Raw genomic sequence first — 23,149 nt, 5'->3', positions numbered from 1 at the left:
GCCTCATCAACCCACCAGATTTATACAACTAAAGTGATCAGATGCCTCATGGTGACTAACCTAAATATGTGAGGCAAACACATAACTGATGTTTATAAGCAGAGGGCATATGCTCAGAATACCTCTGCATACTTATAAACTATCACTCAAAGAGTACATTAAAATTTGGAGAAAACAAGAAAAAAATGAAGTAGTCACACCATTCTATCTTAGGTAAGAGCGGGGCGGGGGCGGGGGGGGGGTCCTTGGGTAAGACCAATATCGAAGGCCAATAATATTTCAACATTACAAAAACTGAAGGGTATTCTATTCTTGAGAATATATAAAGTGCTGTTCAAAGCCTTCAGTTGTAGAGTACTGTTTTAATCATCACAGAGGAGTGGGAAGAAAACTAGAGAGAAACGGTAAAATAAATACCTCAATCCTCCGTTTTGCTTTGTCATAAGCCCTTTCTTCTTTAGTCCGATCATCATCAGAGTCATATTCAGAATCTGAGCTCATTTCTTTACTTGGCTTTTTATCTAATGTCTTCCCTGAATCCCTCTCATCTGACACCTTTTCATCTTCCTCATCACCTTCACTGCCTTCACTTTCTCCCTCCTCTTCCTCCTCTTCTTCACTTTCTTCATCTTCCTCTTCCTCTTCTTCTTCCTCCTCCTCCTCTTCAGGGTTTTCTTTTACTTCTATATGAACTGTGTTTCCTTCTACTAGGAAAGCAAATATATTTTTAAATAAATAAACATTAATATGATAGATTTATATCAAGATAAGAGATTTTAAAGCAGGGGTGTCCAATCTTTTGGCTTCCCTGAGCCACATTACAAGAATTGTCTTGGGCCACACATAAAATACACTAACACACTAACACTAACAATAGCTGATCAGCTTAAAAATAAAAATCACAAAAAAAGTCTCACGTTTTAAGAAAGTTTACGAATTTGTGCTGGGCCACATTGAAAGCCATCCTGGGCTGCATGTGGCCCACAGGCTGCAGATTGGACAAGCCTGCTTTAAAGTAAGGGGAGGAGATAATGCCTGGACCAGAACTGTTTCAGATTTTTTAAAATTTGGAATATTTGCATTCTATACTTACTTCATATTTTTTTTTAATTTGGAATATTTGCACCTGAAATCGGAAAAACCTGAAATATGAAATGCTCCAATGAGCATATCCTTTGAGCGTCACGTAGTGGTGCTCAAACTTGATTTTGGAGCATTTCAGATTTCAGATTTTTGAATTTCAGAGGCTCAACTTGTATTTAAGACAGTAACATGGTGTTTTCATACATCATAAACGCAAGGTGTTTGTCTATATGCTAAAACGAAGTCTGTCACTTAACAGTAAAACCTTAAGGCAGTAATCCATACTGAAGTCAGCATTAGTAAGACAGAATCCATGGGAGAACAAAACTCAAGGAGGTGGAACAGTCTTTAGTACCACTTTCCCCTTATGGTCATTTGTTGATTCGGGAAGAGGCAGATGAAAGGCTAAGCTGCATTGGGAGTCCAGACCTACCAAAATACTAAGAATTCAATGGGGTGCAGTGAGCAGACATTGGGTTACACCCTTACTGTGGGGTAAAATCATGAAGAGCTGTACCCTAGGAATAAGGATGAATAAGAAATAAACAGGATCTCCCCATTATTGGCAGATCACCTTCAGATCCTCTGGATTCTAAATCTAGAATAAGATTATTCCATATTGCTAGTTCACTCAGGTACCTTGTGGAAGTAACACATAAATTAGCTCTGGAGAAAAGAAAACATCATCCTTGACCTCAAATTACTTCTCCAAGCAAAATATCCAGCTATAAAAATAGCAAGGCACATGAGAAAACAATTTATGTGAGAAGAACCAACATATAAAACACCAAAAGGACTTTAATAAAGTCATAAAATCAAAATTTTAAAGTGACTGTGCTTCTAACATTCAGTCAGAAGCAAAAGACAAAGTTAAAATTTTAGAAGGTAAATTAAAACTATAAAAAAAAAGTTAAATGGAAATACTAAAACTGAAAAATATAACAAATGAAATTGAGAACTCAAAACATGGATCTAACCTCAGAATAGAAAGAGCCAAGGAGAAAATCAGTGACCTAGAAGACAGTCAAGAGAAGCAATCCAGAATGAACCACAGAGACTCACTAGGTGGAAAATACAGAAAAGAAAATAGGAAACAATGATACAATAAGAGGGCCTATCAGAGACATCATTGGAATTCTGAGGGAGAAAATGACTCCTAACATAAAACTGATAAAAACATAAAACCATATATTAATAAAGCTCTACAAGTAGAATATATTTTTAAAAAGCCTATTCTGAGTACGTCATGGTAAAACTGCTGAAAAGCAAAACCATATGAAAAATGTAGGCTGATACCTGACTTCTCAACAGGAACAATGAAAGCCAGGGCAAGGGAATAATAACTTCAAAGTGTTAAACTTCAACCAATAATTCCTCACTCAGTAAACATATAAAACTAAAGAATGAAGATGCAATAAAGATGTTTTTAGAAAGCAAAACAGAATGTCTTACTAACTGATCCATACTAAAAAAAACTCTAAAGTGTTCTTCAGATAGGAAGAAATGATCTCAAATGGAAGGTACAAGATGCAGGAAACGAAGTGCAACAAAATGTTAAGAATGTGGGTAAACTTATAAATAATAAGTATTGACTATATAAAATATAAGCTAATTTGAGGTTTTAAATAGATAATGAAAAGAAATGAGAAAAATTATATCTTTTTTTTTGTTTTTTGAGATAAGAGTCTTGCTCTGTCGCCCAGGCTGGAATGCAGTGGCACAATCTCAGCTCACTGCAACCTCTGCTTCCCGGGGTCAAGCGATTCTCGTGCCTCAGTCACCTGAGTAGCTAGGATTACAGGCGCACGCCACCATGCCCAGCTAAATTTTCTAGTTTTAGTAGAGGTGGAGTTTTGCCACATTGGCCAGGCTAATCTCAAACTCCTGATCTCAAGTGATCCGCCCACCTCGGCCTCCCAAAGTGCTGGGATTGCAGGTGTGAGCCGCCATGCCCGGCCGAGAGCAATGATATCTAAATAGAGTATTGGGTAAATGTCATTCAAGTACTCTAAAGTCCCTGCATTGTTAGAGGATAACATCAGACATTGTTAGTTCAAAGGTACTTGCTAAAAATTTTCTTAATCACTAAAAAGTTGTTTGAAAAGTATACAACTGCTAAGCTCATGAAAGGAAAAAAAAATAAAATTTTAAAAACCTAGTAACCAAAAGATGATTAGAAAGGAGAGAAAAAGAACCAGGCAGAACAAAAAAACGACTTAGTAAGATGAAATGTTTAAAATCAATATACTTCATTAATTACACCAAATGTTACATTTAATGAACGGGCTAAGTACTCTAGGTAAAATATAAAGATTGACAAACTGGATTGAAAAAATCTCAACTAGATCCTAGCTGTGATTTGTAAATGGTGTCCCCTCTAAAATTCATGTTTAAAACATAATCCCCATTTTGCTGGTAGGAGGTAGGAGGGTGGTGGGGAAGGTTTCGGGGAGTGATTAAGTCACTCTCATAAATGGATTCACGCCTGCAGAAAAGTGCCTTCAAAGAGAGTTTGCTCCTCTTGCCCTTCCCTCCCTTCCATCATGTGAAGACACAGCCATCCTTCCCTCTGGAGGATGCAGCACCAAGGTGTCATCTTGGAAGCAGACAGCAGCCTTTACCAGACACCAATGCTGGTGCCTTGATCTTGGACTTCCCAGCCTCCAGAACTGTGAGAAATACATTTCTGTTCTTTAGTACTACTGAGTCTGTGGTATTTTGTTACAGCAGAACAAATGGACTAAGATAATGCTATTTACGGATACAAAAAGAGTCATAAAGATAGAAAAAGATCATGTAAATCAAAGCTCGTGTACCTATATGAATTTTAGGTAGACTTTTATATCAAAAGGCATTGTTAGAAATATATATATCAATGATAAAAGAGTCAATTCATTAGAAAGATACAAGATTGTGTTTACCTAATGACACAGCATAAAAATACATAAAGCAAAAATTAACAGAACTCAGGAGAAATAGACAATCTACAATCATGATGGGAGATTTTAAGACATTGGTCCCGGTAACAGAGAGAAAAAACAGATCAGAAAAAAAACAAAAGCAAAAACAAAAAAACCCTCAGAACGCTATAAAAGACTTGAACAAAATGATTAGCAAACTTGACCTAAATATAGAAAGCAAGGCATCCAACTACTGCAGAATATAAATTCTTTCCAAATATGAAACACTTACAATAACTGACCATGCTAGGTTGTATAGCAAAAATCAACATATTTCAAAGGATAGAATCATGTATGTTCTCTGATCACAATGAAGTAACAAAAGACAATTAGAAAATGCCCATTTTTGTAAATTAAGAAATACACTAGGCGGGGTGTGGTGGCTCACACCTATAATCCCAGGACTTTGGGAGGCCAAGGTGGGCGGATCACCTGAGGTCGGGAGTTCAAGACCAGCCTGACCAACATGGAGAAACCCCATCTCTACTAAAAATACAAAATTAGCTAGGCATGGTGGCGCATGCCTGTAATCCCAGCTACTCTGGAGGCTGAGGCAAGAGAATGGCTTGAACCCGGGAGGTGGAGGTTGCTGTGAGCCGAGATTGCGCCACTGCACTCCAGCCTGGGCAACAAGTGTGAAACTCCATCTCAAAAAAAAGAAATACACTAAATAAATATTGTAAAACTTAATACATCAAAATGAAAATGAGAAAATATCAACATATCAGAACTTACAGAATTTGACTAAAGCCATGCTTAAAGAAAAAGGTATAGCTTTAAAAACAAAGATGGGGGGAGGCTGAAAAAAATCAAAGAGCCAGATACCATTATCAGTAAGTTAGTAAAATTAACAGGAAATTAAATCTCAAAGTAGAGATTTCAGTAATAAAGAAGGGGAAACAATGACAAAAACGTTTACTTTCTATTCATACTTATCAGGAACTATAGTATTTATCTCATTACCTTTTAAGTTAACAGTGCTTTTTGTAGGTCAGCTTTAGTAACAACCCTATTTGTAACATCATCACTCTGAAAAAATGCATTCTAAACCTTAGGCAGCTATCTTACAAATAACATTCTGAGGAATCACTCATTCATAAAATGAAGATCCACTTGAGGACTTAGAAACCATGGCAAAGGAGAGAACAAGAGACTTATCCCTATCCCCAGAAATGTTCATATGGCTTTCATAATCAAAAGACTATTCATTTAAATATATATCATTCATTTCTAATAATGAATGTATTATTATTCATTATTAATAATGAATAATATTATTCATTATTGGATGTATCAGTGTGTGCTTATGAGGTATTCACCTTTTTCTGTCTCCTCATCACTGGCCATAGCTTCCCAATCATCCAATCCAGCATCCTCAGTATCTTCTTCTTCTTCTGTTAAGTAAAAATTTGCATTTAAGACACAAAAATTATTTAGAAATATGAAGGTCTTTTAGAAAAAAGTAAAAAATTAAGCTCTGACATAAAAAAAGAATGTTTTAATTATGTAAAAAATATGTATGCAGCTATTATCTTTAGAACTATCTTTTTTTTTTTTTTGAGACGGAGTCTTGCTCTGTCGCCCAGGCTGGAGTGCGGTGGCGTGATCTCGGCTCACTGCAAGCTCCGTCTCCCGGGTTCACGCCATTCTCCTGCCTCAGCCTCCCAAGTAGCTGGGATCACAGATGCCCGCTGCCGTGCCCAACTAATTTTTTGTATTTTTAGTAGAGACGGGGTTTCACCGTGTTAGCCAGGATGGTCTCAATCTGCTGACCTCGTGATCCACCCGCCTCGGCCTCCCAAAGTGCTGGGATTACAGGCTTGAGCCACCGCGCCCAGCCAGAACTATCTTTTTAATATAGCTAGCATGTTATAATTTACTATTACTTAAATGCTTCCATTTCCTACTACTGTCAACATATTAAACTTAACCAATTTTACATTCAAGCTAATTGTTTCATTAATTTAATTAATTTAAATGTTTCTTTAGTAGATCTTGAAAAAGCTACATGAATATACTCAGTTCTTGAAAACAAATGAAATTTCATATATATCTTCTTTTTGATCATCCAACTCATACTTTATGCAAGGAATTTATTATTTTGCTTTTAACCTTTACAGGTATTTAAATATACTTAAATTCTGAAGTTGAAGGTACAAAACTACCACCATCACTCTGGGTCAATGCTGTGCTCATAACCCCAAAACAGCCAGAAAGCTAAAATTCTGAATATTATTTAGATATTAAAGACCTAATACTCTTCTTAACAAGAATGCTTTTCTTTACTGAAATCTAACCAGGCACAACTATTCTTAAATGAAAGTAAGATGAGGGGTAGGACATGTGGTACCTGCTTCCCTGAAATAATCATTATTTACTAACAAGCCTGCATAAGTTATCTTGAGGAGGAAATGAGACTCAGGTACCCAAAACATCCATCTAAATTAGCAATTCTTTCTGGTGCTAAAAATACGATCTAAAATAGTGGACTGCTATTAAGCATATCAATCTAAATTTCTCTAATCTCGTCATATCAGGCTAGGCTGAGGTCTACCCCCCAGGTGAGATGATCCTATTCGCTCAGAAGAGAAAAGAGAAAAAGGAAGGAAAGGAACTATCAATAATATAATTCACCAATGTAAATCAGGCTTAGTATTCTCTAAAGGCTTTTCCCATTCCTGATCCTATCTTTAATCGCTGGGGATTCTCTTGAATACCAAACATACATTTAGGCAGCCCCAGCTCTCCCATCAATATCTAGTCTTAAGAGTTAGAACAATGTTTTTTTTTTAAAACCAGAGATTTTTCCCCAACTCCTCAACATATACACAGATACCCCACAATGAGTAAGTTGAATTCTCTGATTATTGTAAATAGAAGCCGACCTTTAGGAAGGTCTAAAAATGCCAATTTTTATGGTTCTTAAAAAGTTCTAGTTAAAAATCCTTCCAATTTGCTTCTGAAGCATTAAATGAAGACCTTCAGATCTTTTTTTGAGATTTCTGACTCATAAATAAAAGCATCAGAGAAAATCCAAAACCTACTATCCTTTCTTCCTTTTTTATTGAGATGGAGTCTTGCTCTGTCGCCCAGGCTGGAGTGCAATGGCGCAACCTTGGCTCACTGAAATCTCCCTGCAACCTCCGCCTCCCAGGTTCAAGCAATTCTCCTGCCTCAGCCTCCCAAGTAGCTGGGATTACAGGCGCCCGCCACCACGCCCGGCTAATTTTTTGTATTTTTAGTAGAGATGGAGTTTCACCATGTTAGCCAGGATGGTCTTGATCTCCTGATCTCGTGATCCATCTGCCTCACCCTCCCAAAGTGTATCCTTTCTACAAAACATTTTCTAACACTGCTGAAAAGAACAGAACTGATTCAAGTCTCACTTGGATACTTATTCAAAGTAGAAATGAAAAGAAATAGAAAAGAAAGAACTATGAAGAAAGAGGGCCATCCAGCCAGATACTTACTTGGTTCTCCCCAACTATTTATAATAACTAAGACAACTTATGACACACCAACACTATTTAATAAGAATTCACTAATTAAATAATCAGATAACACTACCCGCCTGGTTCAACAGGAGGTGGTGTCTCTTCCTTTTCTGGTACTCCTTGTTCCATAACTTCTACAGCAGCACATAATTCCATTGATTCAGACACTGAAAAAGGGGCAGAAACCAAGATAATACTTTTTTTGGTGTATAATTTCTGTTAAGATACTCCATTAAGTACTGAATAAAAAACAGTAGTGTAAACCTATTTATTTTTTATTTTTTTGAGATGGAGTCTCGCTCTGTCACCCAGGCTGGAGTGCAGTGGTACAATCTCAGCTCACTGCAACCTCCACCTCCCGGGTTCAAGCAATTCCACCTCCCGGGTTCAAGCAATTCTCCCTGCCTCAGCCTGCCAAGTAGCTGGGATTACAGGCGCCTGCCACTATGACAGGCTAATTTTCTTATTTTCAGTAGAGGCAGGGTTTCATCATGTTGGCCAGGCTGGTCTTGGACTCCTGACCTCAGGTGATCCGCCCGCCTCAGCCTCCCAGCGTGCTAGGATTACAGGCGTGAGCCACTGTACCCAGCCTGTGCAAACCTATTTCTTCAAGTTTAGAAAATGTTTAAATATAGTCATATGTTTTACAGGAAACTACTCTTTCTGCTCAATAAATAAAATACAAAAATCACAGAAGGCTAAGAAGGAAACCAAGAAAAGATAAGAATGGTAGTTTTACTTCTCAGAGTTAACAACAGTTACAATATTCATAGGGTAGAACCCAGATTTTTCAAAGTAAAATACTTTTTCCATTAGCTTGTCATTTGAATCAAGTGAGAATAATGGCATTAATAAGAAATAAGTTTAGAAAATAAGTTTCAATATGCATTTCGGATTTTTTCCTTTCTTCTTTACAGACACTGTATTGAAGATTGTGGGGGAAAGGCAAACAAAATATTTCCTAAATTAGCGGCTATTTTGTATACAAACCTTCTTTACTTTCTAGCTGCTGTGGTATTTTTTTCCTCTTTTTATCTTCATAAATTGGCCTCTTCTTTGGCAAAGAGTCTTTTGATGGCACTTCAACACCTGAGGGATAAAAATGAAAAACTTCAGGCTTATACTACTTGCATGTCACCTGAGAAGTACTATTTAAAGGATAGCATTTCATTCACCACAGAGACACATACCCTAAAATATGAAAGGATATTCATGGAAAAACTTGTATCTTTTACATATAAGGTATTTTAAAATTTACATACAGTAAAAATCCTTGTTTCACATACAGTGAGAGTTTTGATACGTGTATCACCATCACTATGAAGATGCAGAAAAGCTCCATCACTCCATCACCCTGTGCTGCTCCATGTAATCAAACCCTCCTTACCTTCTTAGCCTCTGGTAACCACTGATCTGTTCTCCAACCAAAAGATTTGCTTTTTCTAAAATGTCACATAAATGGAATCTTACAGTCTGGCCTCTATCATCATAATGGATTTGAGAGTCACTCACTCTGCTGCACATGTCAATACTTCGTTTCTTTTTATTGTTGGGCAGCATTCCATTGTATGGATATATCAGTTTGCTTATCCATTCAACAGCTGAAGGACATTTGAGTTGTTTCTGGTTTTTTGCAATTATGAATAAAGCAGGTATGAACATTTTCAGACAGGATTCTGTGTGAACATTTCTCTTGGGCAAATATTTTGTAGTGTGAATGATGAAACATAAGGTAAATATGACCTTAATTTTTATAAAGACACTGCCAGTTGTTTTACAAAGTGGCTATACTATCTTGCATTCCCACCAATAATGCAGAAGAGTTTTGGCCAGGCGCGATGGCTCATGCCTGTAATCCCAGCACTTTAGGAAGCTGAGGTGGGTGGATCACCTGAGGTCAGGAGTCCAGGACCATCCTGGCCAACATGGTGAAACCCCATCTCTACTAAAAATACAAAAAATTGTATTATATAAAAAAAACATATATTGTGGTGGTGGGTGCCTATAATCCCAGCTACTCAGGAGGCTGAGGCAGGAGAATCACTTGAACCTGGGAGGCAGAGGTTGCAGGGGGCTGAGATTGCGCCACTGCACTCCAGTCTGGACAAGAGCGAAACTCTGTCTCAAAAAAAGAGGAAAAAAAAAAAAAAAAAAAAAAGAGTTTCAACTGCTCTGAATGTGGTAAAGGTTTCTCTTTTTTTAGAACATTCTTTTCAGATGCGTATAGCTTCCTGGTGAAAGTGTCTGTTGATACCTTTTGCCCATTTTCAAATGAACTTATTGGTTTTCTTATAGTTGAATTTTGAGAGGTCTTTATATATTTTGGATGTTAATTCTTTCTCAGATATCTGACTTGGAGGTACTGTCTTGGAATTCTCTTGACAGTGTCTTTTGCAGAGAAAAGTTCTGAACTGGTCTTTCTCAAAATGTATCTTTTTTCCTTTTATGGTTTAGAGTCCTATCTAAGCACTCTGCCTAACACAATAGATATCCTCCTATGTTTTCCTCTGAAAGTATTACTGTATATTTTACATTTACATATGATACCCATTTGGGTCAATTTTTATACAGTGGGGATTAAAACTGGTTTTGGGTTTTTCTGCATACAGATGTCCAATTGTTCTAGTACCACTTGCTACAAATACTGTATTTTATCCACTGAATTACCTTTCACCTATATACTAACCATGTATAGACACCATGTATAGACTATTTATCTGTTTGTCTATCTTTCTGGCAATATCACACTGTATTAATTCCTATAGCTTTATAGTAAGTCTTGAAATCAGGTATTCTAAGTTTGTTCTCCTTTTTCAAACATATTTTGGCCATTCTAACTCTCTGGTCTCTTCATATCCATTTTAGAACTAGTTGACAGATAGCTACAAAATACCATGCTGTGATTTTGACTGGGATTGAACTGAATCTACAGATTACTGGATTACTGACCCAGTCTCTCACTATGGGCAGAAGCCTTAGAATAAAGACAACAGAAATTGTATACCATGGGATTTTGAATGAAGTCACTAATAAAGGAAAATGACTAAAAATGTTATCTCTAAAGTAGGAATGTATATGGATGTGTGTTGTGCATGTACTGAAGAATGGCTAGAATGGTAAAACCATAGCTATGACTGGTAAGACAAATACATTAAACAAACCAAAGAAAGAGGATAAAGCCAGCTGAGAATGCAGAGATCATCACTTTGATTAAAGTTTTCCTTGCCTAGCAGCCTACACCTAAGATGAAAAGCATGGGCCTGAGGGGAAACTGTAGGCTGGATTACCTGAAGGGTGGTCCCAATAACACCCTAGACTTAATCAACTGACTACTGCTCTAGTCTCAGACTCTCAAATAAGCTGCTGTATTTGGAATCAACACCAAGACTTGTATGTGTTTAGACATTCCATTCACTTTGCAAACTGAGACATAACAATCAAGTTCTTGAAGACGCTCTTTGCCTGAAATGAGTTTATTACAAATTATTGATAAAGTACTCATATATGTGTGTGTGTGTGTGTGTGTGTGTGTGTGTGTGTGTGTGTGTGTGTATGCTTAGTAGTCACAGGCTAAAGGATGACTGAAAAGTTAACCTGCTGCACATTTCAGAGTAATTATATGAAAACACCTGCAGATGCCTACACTCTCTGAGAGTACATTTTTAGCTCAATGAATAAGTTTTACAATATTCTAGGTAATAAATGTGGTAAGCAGCTGTCTTTCAAACATACGATGAAACAACACTGTAGGATCTTTTAATGAGATGACTCACATGAGTGGGCTGTGGGTGGGGGGGAACCTTGAATGTCAAGCTAAGGAATTTGGATTCTTATTAGTAGACAATAGGGAACTAATAAGATGGTAAACACTGGACAACACTATGAAGAGTAAGAGACCAGCGTCAGGGATGCCACTTGAGAGATCATCTCTTACAAGCCTAATGCTAAAGACTGATGCTAAAAGTCCACCATTCTACACTGTAATTTCCATAACTACAAGTCTAACTGCTCCTTAAAACAGCATTTTTGAGACTGGCAAATTACTCCCTGCTTGGTCCCATCTGAATTTCTTCATGGGTGCTTTCAGCCTCTCCAATAGTCACCAATGAAATCTGATGTATGAATGCTAACTATATTCAAGTTTGTACCTAATTTCATTTAAAATTTTACAAAAGCTATATTCTCCATTAAAAATAAAACTTTCTAAAATCTAAGTACTGGGTTTCTTCACATCTAATGCTCCTAGCTGAACATATGCCTAAGAAAAAGTTGCACAGACCAGCTTAAATTTCAGCTCTGTGGCCTTGGGTAAGCTGTTTACACTCTGAGCCATCATTTCTTCATCTATATGATGGAAGTAAAAATAGCTATAAGATTTTTTATGAGGGAAAAATAGACAATGTCAAAGACACTGTAGCATCAGTTACACACTAAGCACACAATAAATGGTAGCTATTACTGTAATTATAGCATAAACACCAAAATGACTGTAATATAAAAATCTAGGGAATATAGGAACAGGAAATTTAAGAGAGGTCCCAATATATTCTTCTCATTGGAGCAAAGACACTATTTTAAATCACCTTACCTTTCAAAAAAGTAATAAATTATATGCCCAGTTGTGATCTCTAAACACTATTACCCTCTAAAAGGAATAAAAGCTCTTTGGATAAACAACCGATTCCAGGTCTCAGCCCATGCAAGATGAACCTGGGATATCTTGTTGCATCAGAAAGTAAGGAAAGGGTTAAAAAAAAAATGGTCATGAACACTTTTTCACCGTGGTCATGTGGGCAAACTAATATGCTGTCTGGGAATCACTGTATTTCTTTTTTATTTTTTGGGATTCACTTTAAAACACGCTAGGATAAAAAGTAGATGGAGAGGTACAAAACAAGAATGTCAAATGGTCCTAATTGTTGGAGCTGGCTGATAGGTACACAGGGACTCATTCTATTATTACCACTATTCTTGTTTGTGGGAGGATAACTTATTTAGACATACTATTATTTACATATAAATTTTTATCCTCATGTAGATGTCATCTTCCTAAACAATGAAATGACATTACCTATTCCTTACGTTTTACTGAACTTTTTCACAGATTTTTCATAGGAACTGTCCTGATGCAAATTCCATTCTCCTTCTGAACATTAAGGGATATAACTGCATGTGCAGAGCTCTCTGACCATTCAGTTAATGAAGAGTACCACTCACCCTGAGCTTGTAGGAGTTTAAGAGTAGCTTCGGCTCTGGCTCTGGCTTCTCTCTGGGATTTAGTTAAAAGTTTCCCTTCTTTTTTCAAGCGTTCTTTTCTTTCTTTTTCTTTTTGCTTTTTCCTTTCTCTTTTTTCTTGTTCCAATCGTTCCTATAAAAGAGTACATGTCAGACAAAACCTGTATTCATTTAATGAACTATAAAATTCAAATGTAAACAATCCAAACTTCAAACAAATCTCTTGAGACACATGCAAAGTATTATGTTAGGAGATTCCAAATCAAAGTATTTTAAATGTTATACATGATTATTAATTAATATCACATCAGATTATTGGCAATGATACATAAGCAACTTATGTATCGAGCAATCTGTTCTTGAGAAAATAAAGATAAGATGTGCTGTACCTCTTCATCTTATTATTTGTATCGGAACAATAATATAACTGAATTACCATGCAACTATGAAATTTTCAGAATTAGAAGATTAAAGATATTTTACAGAGAATAGATTTTAAGTTAAACACAATATCAATGTTACCAACTTCATGAAAACATACCTCTTCTTTACGCTTGGCTTCTAATTCTTCAAGCCGTTTTATACGTTCTTCCTCTTCTCTCTTCTGTCTTTCTTCTTCCTCTTTAAGCTTAGCCAGAGCTTCTTGCATAGCTTTAACAGTGGCTTTGCTAGGTCCTTTTTTCTTCTCTTTCTCTTTTTCTTCCTTTTCTCCTTTCTTTTTCTTCTTATCTTTCTTCTTTTTGTCTGCTTCATTGTCATCTACCAAAAAGAACAAAGGCAAAGCATTGAAATGAAAAAACAATTCCCTGTGGTGATGACGAGCAAAACCCAACCAGAATTCAAGGACCATAATGGGCCAAGGCCAATGCCAGCAGCAGGCTAAGTTCAACAGGCATCAAGGCATCCTGAGCACTTTGGTAACTAGAATAGCTCAGAATAACTCACAGATGGCCTCCTGAGAAGTCTGCAATACTGATGTTGGTCTCAGATGTCCTGAGGAATACAGTAAGACAGAAGGATACTGTCAGCAGCAAAAGGGCAATCCTGTACCTAATGTATCTCTAAATCCATGGTACCTGAGTGGCTGGTATCCAACAGATGCCTATATGAAGCTCTAACAATCAGAATGAACCAACACCCACGTAAGTTCTGTAGCTAATTTCACTTCTACAAGATGGAGTTAATGAGAATGATGTCCACTTTAGGGGGTATTAGTAGGATAAAATACAAAAATATAGGTAGTTATACTCCAAGAACTCTAAAGAATTAAAAGCTATGAAGGTACTTTCATGGTGTTCCTCCTCGAATATATCCAGATAATAAAAATGCTAGCATTTAAAAAAGTTGCTGGGCACGGTGGCTCACGCCTGTAATCCCAACACTTTGGGAGGCTGAGGTGCGTGGATCACCTGAGGTCAGGAGTTTGAGACCAGCCTGGCGAACATGACGAAACCCCATCTCTACTAAAAATACAAAAATTAGCCGGGCATGGTGGCGGGCTCCTGTAATCCCAGCTACTTGGGAGGCTGAGACAGGAGAAATCACTCGAACCTGTAAAGAGGAGGTTGCAGTGAGCTGAGATCGTGTCATTGCACTCCAGCCTAGGCAACAAGAGTGAAATTTCGTCTCAAAAAAAAAACAAAGTTGTGTCAATTTTCCCATTAAAAGTTTTCCAGTCAAAACAAAAACTACTGCTTTTGTTTGTTTTTTGAGACAGAGTCTCACTCTGTCGCCCAGGCTGGAGTGCAGTGGTGCGATCTCCGCTCACTGCAAGCTCTGCCTCCTGGGTTCACACCATTCTCCTGCCTCAGCCTCCCGAGTAGCTGGGACTACAGGCGCCCGCCACTATGCCCAGCTAATTATTGTATTTTTAGTAGAGATGGGGTTTCACCATGTCAGCCAGGATGGTCTAAATCTCCTGACCTCGTGATCTGCCTCAGCCTCCCAAAGTGTTGGGATTACAGGCGTGAACCACCGCGCCCAGCCCAAAAACTACTGTTTTAAGAATATAGTATGGCCATGCAAACCATCTGATCTTTAGCTATTTTCATTCTAAATAAGAGGAAGAAATTAGCTAGAACTTTTATTTTATAATTGGTTGTTAAAAAAAGGCTCATTATTGCTTAAAAGACACTAATTTTAGTATGTTGAGTTTTAAGTGAAGCAGAAAATATTAGCAACTTCATGAAAACATTTCTTTGTGAATTTCATAAATTGAACTAGGTTTTTAAAGACAGGAAAGAATTCAAATATTATCTGACACTGAGTTATCAGAAAGCAAGAATAAATTTTTCATTAAGTAACTTCTACAGCCTTTATCAACAGCAAAAAAAATAGTTTTCATAATGCAATTCTATAAAAATTCCAGTCTGTACATAAATAATCTGAAAGATAATTATACTATATATGTAAAGAATTAACAATGCAAATCAAGTCAAATACTTAGACGTAATTTTTTAGATGGCTCCTTACAATCAAGTGTCTTTATACCCACGGACAAATAACAAAATGACCTTGGGGCATAATGATTACAACTTATACTGTGAATCAAAAGCCTTTTGCTCTTTCCTCTAAAGTATTAACCAACCTTCTGCAGCTGTGGGAGTCTCTGCTTTCTCTTCAGAGGCAGGAATTACTCCAGTATCAACAGTCACTTTGGATTTTACAGTTTCTTCTTCAGATTTCCTTTGAGATTCCTTTTGTTTACTCTGATCCTTTTTACCTGTTTCTAACTCTTCTTTTTCTTTCAGCTTCCGCAGTTTCGCTTTTTCTTCATCTCGCTTTTTTCTCTCGCGCTCCTTCTTTTCTGCCTTCTTTTGGGCCACTGTCTTAATTTTGAAGGAGGCGTCATCATCTTCATTCCCACTTTCTATGTTAGGACCTGGCTTGTTTTTCTGATTTTTTTTCTGTCCTTTTCTAGATTGCAAAAATTCATCTGATTCATCACCACTTTCACCAGAAGAATTTACTCTTGAACGCTCTTTAATTTTTTTACTGTTATCCTCATCCTCCTCTGACCCATCCCACTTCTTATTTGATTTTTGAGCTTTCCCTTTAGCTTTTTTAGGAAGTTTGTTAAAATCATCATCATCATCACTCCCAGAGTACATTTCCACTTTCGGTTTTGCAGTCTTTTTTGATTTTGAATCTTTATCTTCCAATTCTTCACTATCATTATCATCAAAACTCTGTTTTTTGCCCTTCTGTCCTTTCTTTTTTTTATCTTTTGAGGTGAATTCCTCTTCATTGTTTTCTGTTGGCTAAAAAATTTCCATTGTTAGAAAAAATTAACAGAATTATAATTGAGACCAGAGTCATGTGCTTCATTAAGTAAACATTTTTTTAAAATCTCAAAATGATTTCAAAATCTTTTTCAAAGTCTTTTTCACAGAAATATAAAATTCAAACAAGCAAGAGAGGTTGGCCTTGGCCTCAGACACATCTCGCATCATTGTAAATTGCAGAATCCAGGGGCTCTTGAAACAGGCACTAGTCACCACCCATTTACTAACTTTACAAAGCCTAAGGGACAAGTTGAAAGAAGAAAAAACATCTATGATTTTCCCATTACTCTGAGGCTTATCCAAATTCGAAGGATGAAAAAGAAACAACACAGAAAACTGAAGATGGAACGAGTGATTACATCGTATCTCCAAATGTACCAATTTTATGAACAATCAACATACCACAAAATACCTTTACATTCCTATTTTTCCCTTTGACATCAGATTTCATAGAAGCTTTTAAATAACATATTGTACACTGCTCAAAAGTTTCCAAATGTAGCTCCCCAAACCAACATTAAGAAGCAAGAATAGAATACGAAATACGAATAGGTAACAAAGGTCTGTCTTTCACCTTCACTGCAACAGTTTCTCTGTCAGCTTTGATGCCTTGAGCTTCCAAAGACAATTCTTCCAGTTCTTTCAGGATATCATCTTCACTAGAAAAGGATTAAAATACATTGTGAAGCACTGGTATAGTTTTTATTAAGTGAATCCAGTATCAAAACAAATAAAAATCAAATACATTTAAAATATACTTACTCAAAGTCCTGCTTTTTTTTCTCTTTTTTCTTTTTCCCTTTTGACTTTTGAGGCTCCTGTTCTTTGGCAGCACCAGCTCCTTCTATTTCTGCAGCCAAGGCATCAAGATCAATGTCATCCTTGGTGCTTAAATGAAAACAAAAACATCCTAAATGTTACTCAAAAGCAAAATAATCATTCATTTACATAGATTTTATCATTTTAACCTTTTTCATGGATTAGCAGCACAATGAGAAAAATTATTTGGCAAGTTCTTTCATCACAACACAAGTTACATCTACTTATCAGCCTCCCTACATCTGCTTCAGTGAAGTTTCTGGATTACACTCAAGTAAGGGAGAGAATGAAAAGCTCCAGAAAAAAATCAGGGTAATCAAGAAAAGGAAATTAACTTTTACAGACACCAAAGCTTTTTTGTGCGTCTGAATGAAGTTATTTATAAAATGGGAGATCTTAAAACATAAAACAAGTCTTATTTCTCGACGATCAATAACAACACCTAAATATTTGGATCCCTGTGCATTTTTACTTGGAATAGCAGAAATTTCAGAGTTGGAAGGAAGTTTAGAGATCAGTCATCTAGCCTATTATTTCATTTTACCAATGGGAAAACTAAAATGCACAAGGATTGAATGTCCTGAGAAAAACATAACCACACATTCAAATCTAAATGAATTAGGAATGATTCACTAAATAAAATACTTAACCAAAAATCCAGAACTAAACCTGCTTGCTCCTGGTTTCATTTCTGGATCCATCCAACAATGTCGTCACCTACCAACTTACTTGGAGTAAACCAAATTAAGTTCCAGCTAAAACCTACAGAAAATGAAGGCGGTCCAGTCTAAAATGTACAAGTAGCAAAGGCAGATGAATCCAAATGAATGGCACAGTAAGAAAACAACTCATGTAACGTGGCCTTTATAATGGACGCCTTGTAAAGAGATGCTTTAGTTCAGCAAAGAAAATTTCTTTTTTTTTTTTCCTTTTTTTGAGACGGACTCTCACTCTGTCGCCTAGGCTGGAGTGCAGTGGCGTGATCTTGGCTCACTGCAACCTCCACCTCCCGGGTTCAAGCAATTCTCCTGCCTCAGCCTCCCGAGTAGCTGGGACTACAGGAGCCCGCCACCATGCCCAGTTAATTTTTTTTTTTTGTATTTTAAGTAGAGACGGGGTTTCACCATATTGGCCAGGCTGGTCTCGAACTCCTGACCTTGTGATCTGCCACCCTTGGCCTCCCAAAGTGCTGGGATTACAGGCGTGAGCCACTGCGCCCGGCCTCAGTAAAGAAAATTTCTAAAGAGAAGTAACTTTCAACCATATTATAAATATAATTAAAAGATTATATGACAAGATATTGAGGATATAGAATTTAGCCTTAAGGAGCTTAATAGGGAAGACAGCAAACCAGTAAACCCCAAATTGCAAAATGTTAAATGCCTTGAAGTAAAAGAACTTAATGCTTTTATAAATAGTTGGCCAGAACTGAAATGTGCTCCTTTTCTTCCTACATTTTAGATAATTTGACACTGATCTGCTGCAGTGGTGGTGACTTCCTACAGTACCAAATCCAGAATGGGAAAGTCAGAGGCACCTTATTCTTAGTAAAAGGGGTACACATACCAGACACAGTAAGTACAAAAGCCTAAAGGCAACAAGGTGTGTTACGCCTCAAGAGGGCTCACAAAAGGCATCTGAACCACCCAAGAAATGTTTGAGCATTATGTATTTATTGACCCCACCCAAGATAGAGGGAACCAGAAACTGAGCAGGGAGCCAGGCAGTATATTTTTAGCAACAATATTTCCAGGTGATTGTGCACCAGATCTGAACACTGTCATTCTTCTTCCTTTACAGATGAAGTAACTACTAACTGAGGCACAGAGAATCTGCCCAGGATCACACGAGTTGGAGATATGGGATTTGAATCCAGGAAGTCTGATTCCATAGCCAGATGTCTTACTTCTGCTGACATAATCCAATTTGCATTTTAGGCCTGGATGCAGTGTCTCACACCTGTAATCCCAGCGCTTTGGGAGGCTGAGGCAGGCAGATCACTTGAGCCCAGGAGTTCGAGACCTGCCTGGCCAACACTATGAAACCCCATCTCTAAAAAATATAGAAAAATTAGCCAGGCATGGTGGCACATGCCTCTTGTCCCAGCTACTTGGGAGGCTATGGTGGGAAGATTACCTGAATCACCTGAGCCCAGGAGGTTGAGGCTGCAGTAAGCTAGAATTGTGCCACTGAGTAAAACCCTGTATGTGTGTGTGTATATATATATACATATATATATATATACACATATATATATGTATATATATATGTATATATATATACACACATATATGTGTGTATATATATATATATATAAGCATTTTAGAATGCTACATCTGGTACGACGAGTGGCAGGGCTGAATCCTGACTAGTCAGGAAGCAAGGAGACCAGTTAGGAAGCTTTTGTAGTAACTGTAATGAGAAACAATGAGCACCTGACTTGCACCAGTGGCAGGCAAGATGTAAATGAGTTAGATAAATATTAAGGGAATAGAATCAACAACACTTAAGTGGTCAACAGGATGAATATAGAAAGGAGTAAGGAAGAATCAAGGACAATTCTCAGGTCTCTTCAGGTAACAAGAACCTAAGTCTGCCCTAGCATCTCCCAGGAGTATCCCCAAAGGCATCTCTGGCAACATTTCACACTACAGCAGCTTCTGACAACTGCATGAGAAGAGAAGGCTGAAGTTTGGCATCTCATTTCCAAAAATTTATCGGCCCTCACCCAAACTATATTCACCTCATCAAAATAGCTTCAAGAATCTTCTTGTGATTAGCTATATTTCTGGAGAATTCATCAATAAACATCTCTAGGATAACAGAGTATAGGACTACATTTGTACATTATTAAGTCTGAAAGGCTTTTTGTGACTAACAATATAAGATGAACAGTTTTTTAATATGCTTATATTCAGGCATTGTGCTGACCAATGCCTAGACATAATATATACACTGTCACTTAATATTCATAACAATTACATAAAATTATTCTTAAAGATGGTAATTTTTTATTTTTTTTATTTTTTTTATTTTTATTTTTTTATTTTTTATTTTTTATTGATCATTCTTGGGTGTTTCTCGCAGAGGGGGATTTGGCAGGGTTACAGGACAACAGTGGAGGGAAGGTCAGCAGATAAGCAAGTGAACAAAGTTCTCTGGTTTTCCTAGGCAGAGGACCCTGCGGCCTTCCGCAGTGTCTGTGTCCCTGGGTACTTGAGATTAGGGAGTGGTGATGGCTCTTAACGAGCATGCTGCCTTCAAGCATCTGTTTAACAAAGCACATAAAGATGGTAATTTTTTAAAGGCCACCAGCTACAAAGTAGCATACCAGGAATTCAAGCCCAAATTTTAACACCAGGTTCTACTGCCTTCCTAGAAAATGGGAAATGATCTAGTTTTTTACTTGCTTGAAAAATTCAAACATAGCTATGAAATTCCTACAGTTTACATAGAAAGGCAAAAGACTTAGCATAAGTCAACATAATACTGAAGAACAAAGCTGCAAGCCTCATTACTCAATTTTAAGATTTATTATAAAATTACTATCAAGACAGTGTAGTACTGGTGAAAGAAGAGACACACAGATCAAGGCAACAGACCAGGCAGCCCAGAAATAGAGCTCTGAGGATACTAGTATTAAAATGAAAACACTAACCACAGACTGAAAGAGATATTTGCAAAGCACTACTAGCTGAAAGACCTGTATCCCAAATACACAGAGAACTCTTAAAACTCAACAATAACAACCCAATTAAAATATGGGCAGTCACCTTGTCAAATTGGGGGCAGGGGGAGTAGATGAAAAATGTTCATCATCATTTGTCACTGGGGAAATGCAAATTAAAACAAAGAGATAGTGGTATATACCTATCAGAGTTGCTAAAATCCAAGAAACTGACAATACCAATTCCCGGTAAGAAAGCAAAATGGCTGATTCTGGGGCAGGGGCTGGACATAGACAAAATAAGCCTGGAGCACTGTGTAATGGTAGGAAGTAAGGAAATGATTTAAAAACAAAAAACAAACACACAAACAAGAAAATGCCAAAACACACAAAAACACACACACACAATGTTGAGTCTATGACAAAGGGACACATGAGCCAACTGAAAGAGCTCCCAATGGGCAATGGGAGCAACAAATTAATATGTTAATTAATTAGAAGAACAAATTAAATAACAATATTAAATTATAAGCTAAAGTATGAAATAATTCCACTAGTCATACCATTAGAGAGAAATGATTAAGTAAATAAATGGGGAAGAGACAAGCGTGTGCAGAAGAAAGCTAAATATGCAGAATCCCATCCTCAAGGAGGTGGAACATAATTTTCCACTCCTAAACTATGAGCTGTGTACAGTGATTTCATTCCAAAGAGTACAATATAGAAAGAGGAAGAAAAGAGTAACATTATAATGTAGAAATCTGACAAACACAGCCTCAGCCAAGTGATCAACATCGACATCACTGATATAATGAAATCTGAGAAACTATCACAGATAAGACAAACCTAAGGATAAATGATGACTAAATGCAATGTGGTATCCTGTATAGGACCCTGGAACAGATATAGGACAGTAGAGAAAAACTAAAGAAATCTACACAAAGTATGCACTTTGCTTAATAATATTGATTCGTTGACTGAAACAAGTGTACCATGCTAATATAGTAATAACAGAAGAAACTAGGTGTGGGGCATATGGAGACTCTGTATTATCTTCACAATCTAAAACTTCTACAAATTAAAGTTTATTTTTTAAAAACTGAGCAGGGAGGCCGGGTGCAGTGCCTCACGCCTGTAATCCCAGCACTTTGGAAGGCCCAGGCAAGTGGATCATCTGAGGTCAGAAGTTCGAGACCAGCCTGGCCAACACAGTGAAACCCTGTCTCTACTAAAGATACAAAAATTAGCTGGACGTGGTGGCACATGCCTGTAATCCCAGCTACTCGGGAGACTGGGGCAGGAGAATTGCTTGAACCTGGGAGACGGAGGTTGCAGTGAGCTGAGGTCACACCACTGCACTCCAGCCTGGGCGACAGAGCGAGACTCTATCTCAAAAAAAAAAAAAAAAAAAAAAACCCCAAAAAACAAAAAAACAAAGAAACAGAAAAACTGAGGTGGAAAAAACAATCATATTACTTATAGTTATTCCAAAGAAAGTAACATACTTAAATCTAACAAAATATGTAAAGTACTTATATGTGGAAAATTACAAAATGCTTATGAAAGAAATCCAAGACTTGACTACGTGAAAAGACATGCCATGTTCATGCGCTATAAGACTCAACACAGTAAAGATGACAATCAGCCCTAAAATGATATACAGGTTTAATGCAATTCCAATAAAAATCTCAGCAAGATTTTTAGGACATAACCAATAGAGACAAGGTTATTCTAATATTTATATGAAAAGGCAAAGAAACTAGAATAGCTAAACCAATTTTGAAAAAAGACTAAAATGTGAGGAATCATACTACCAGATTTCAAGACTTAAGCAAAGCTCTTGGTACTGGCAAAGGAATAGACACAGATCAAGACGAGAAGAGAGAGAGCCCAAAAACAGTCCCACAGAAGTATAACCATTTAGGCCCAGGCTCAGTGACTCACGCCTGTAATCCCAACACTTTGGGAGGCCAAGGCGGGTGGATCACTTGAGGTCAGGAGTTCAAGACTGGCCTGGCCAACATGGTAAAACTCCGTCTCTACTAAAAAATACAAAAAGTAGCTGGGTGTGGCGGCAGGTGCCTGTAATCCCAGCTACTCAGGAGGCTGAAGCAGGAGAATCTCTTGAACCCAGGAGGCAGAAGTTGCAGTGAGCTGAGATAGCACCACTGCACTACGGCCTGGGTGACAGACAGAGACACTGTCTCAAAAAAAAAAAAAAAAAAGTACAACCAATTAATTTCTGACAAAGGTGCAAAAGCAGAGGGTAGCCTCTTTAACAAACAGTGCTACAGCAAATGGACACCTATCACACAAAAATGAACCTCACCCTCAGTCCTTATCCAAGAGTGAACCCAAGATATATGATGTACTTTAAAAAATAAATAAAAGCATAAACTTTTAGGAAAAGAGTAAAATATCTTTCAGATCTAGCACTAAGCAAAGAGTTAAGAGTTAAGACTTGAAACTAAAAGCACAATCCAAAAGAAGTGGAACTCATCAAAAACTTTTGCTGTGAAAGACTATGTGAAGGGAATGAAGAACGAGCTACAAAATGGGAAAAAATATTTCCAAATCACAAGGATTAACAACTAGAATATACCCAAA

The 23,149-nt window shown here is 37.2% G+C and overlaps 1 protein-coding gene across 2 annotated transcripts in view; it reads right to left on the bottom strand.

Annotated features, from left to right (window-relative positions):
* Positions 1-23,149, bottom strand: part of EIF5B (eukaryotic translation initiation factor 5B) — a 62,758-nt gene that overhangs the window by 23,949 nt on the left and 15,660 nt on the right. The window contains exons 2-10 of one of the 2 annotated variants that reach the window (XM_004031497.5): positions 16,819-16,944; positions 16,631-16,715; positions 15,360-16,032; positions 13,314-13,531; positions 12,755-12,905; positions 8,528-8,626; positions 7,615-7,704; positions 5,363-5,437; positions 418-707 (exon numbers count right to left, since the gene is read on the bottom strand). In XM_004031497.5, the coding sequence (XP_004031545.1) occupies positions 418-707; positions 5,363-5,437; positions 7,615-7,704; positions 8,528-8,626; positions 12,755-12,905; positions 13,314-13,531; positions 15,360-16,032; positions 16,631-16,715; positions 16,819-16,944 (1,807 nt within the window). The remainder of the gene's footprint in view (positions 1-417; positions 708-5,362; positions 5,438-7,614; positions 7,705-8,527; positions 8,627-12,754; positions 12,906-13,313; positions 13,532-15,359; positions 16,033-16,630; positions 16,716-16,818; positions 16,945-23,149) is intronic. The other variant, XM_019020790.4, reaches the window with a different exon arrangement.

The sequence above is a fragment of the Gorilla gorilla genome, chromosome 12 (genome assembly GCF_029281585.2).
Source record: "Gorilla gorilla gorilla isolate KB3781 chromosome 12, NHGRI_mGorGor1-v2.1_pri, whole genome shotgun sequence".
NCBI lineage: Eukaryota > Metazoa > Chordata > Mammalia > Primates > Hominidae > Gorilla > Gorilla gorilla.
The sequence above is the reverse complement of the archived record's forward strand: the minus strand, read 5'-3'. Positions and strand labels throughout refer to the sequence as shown.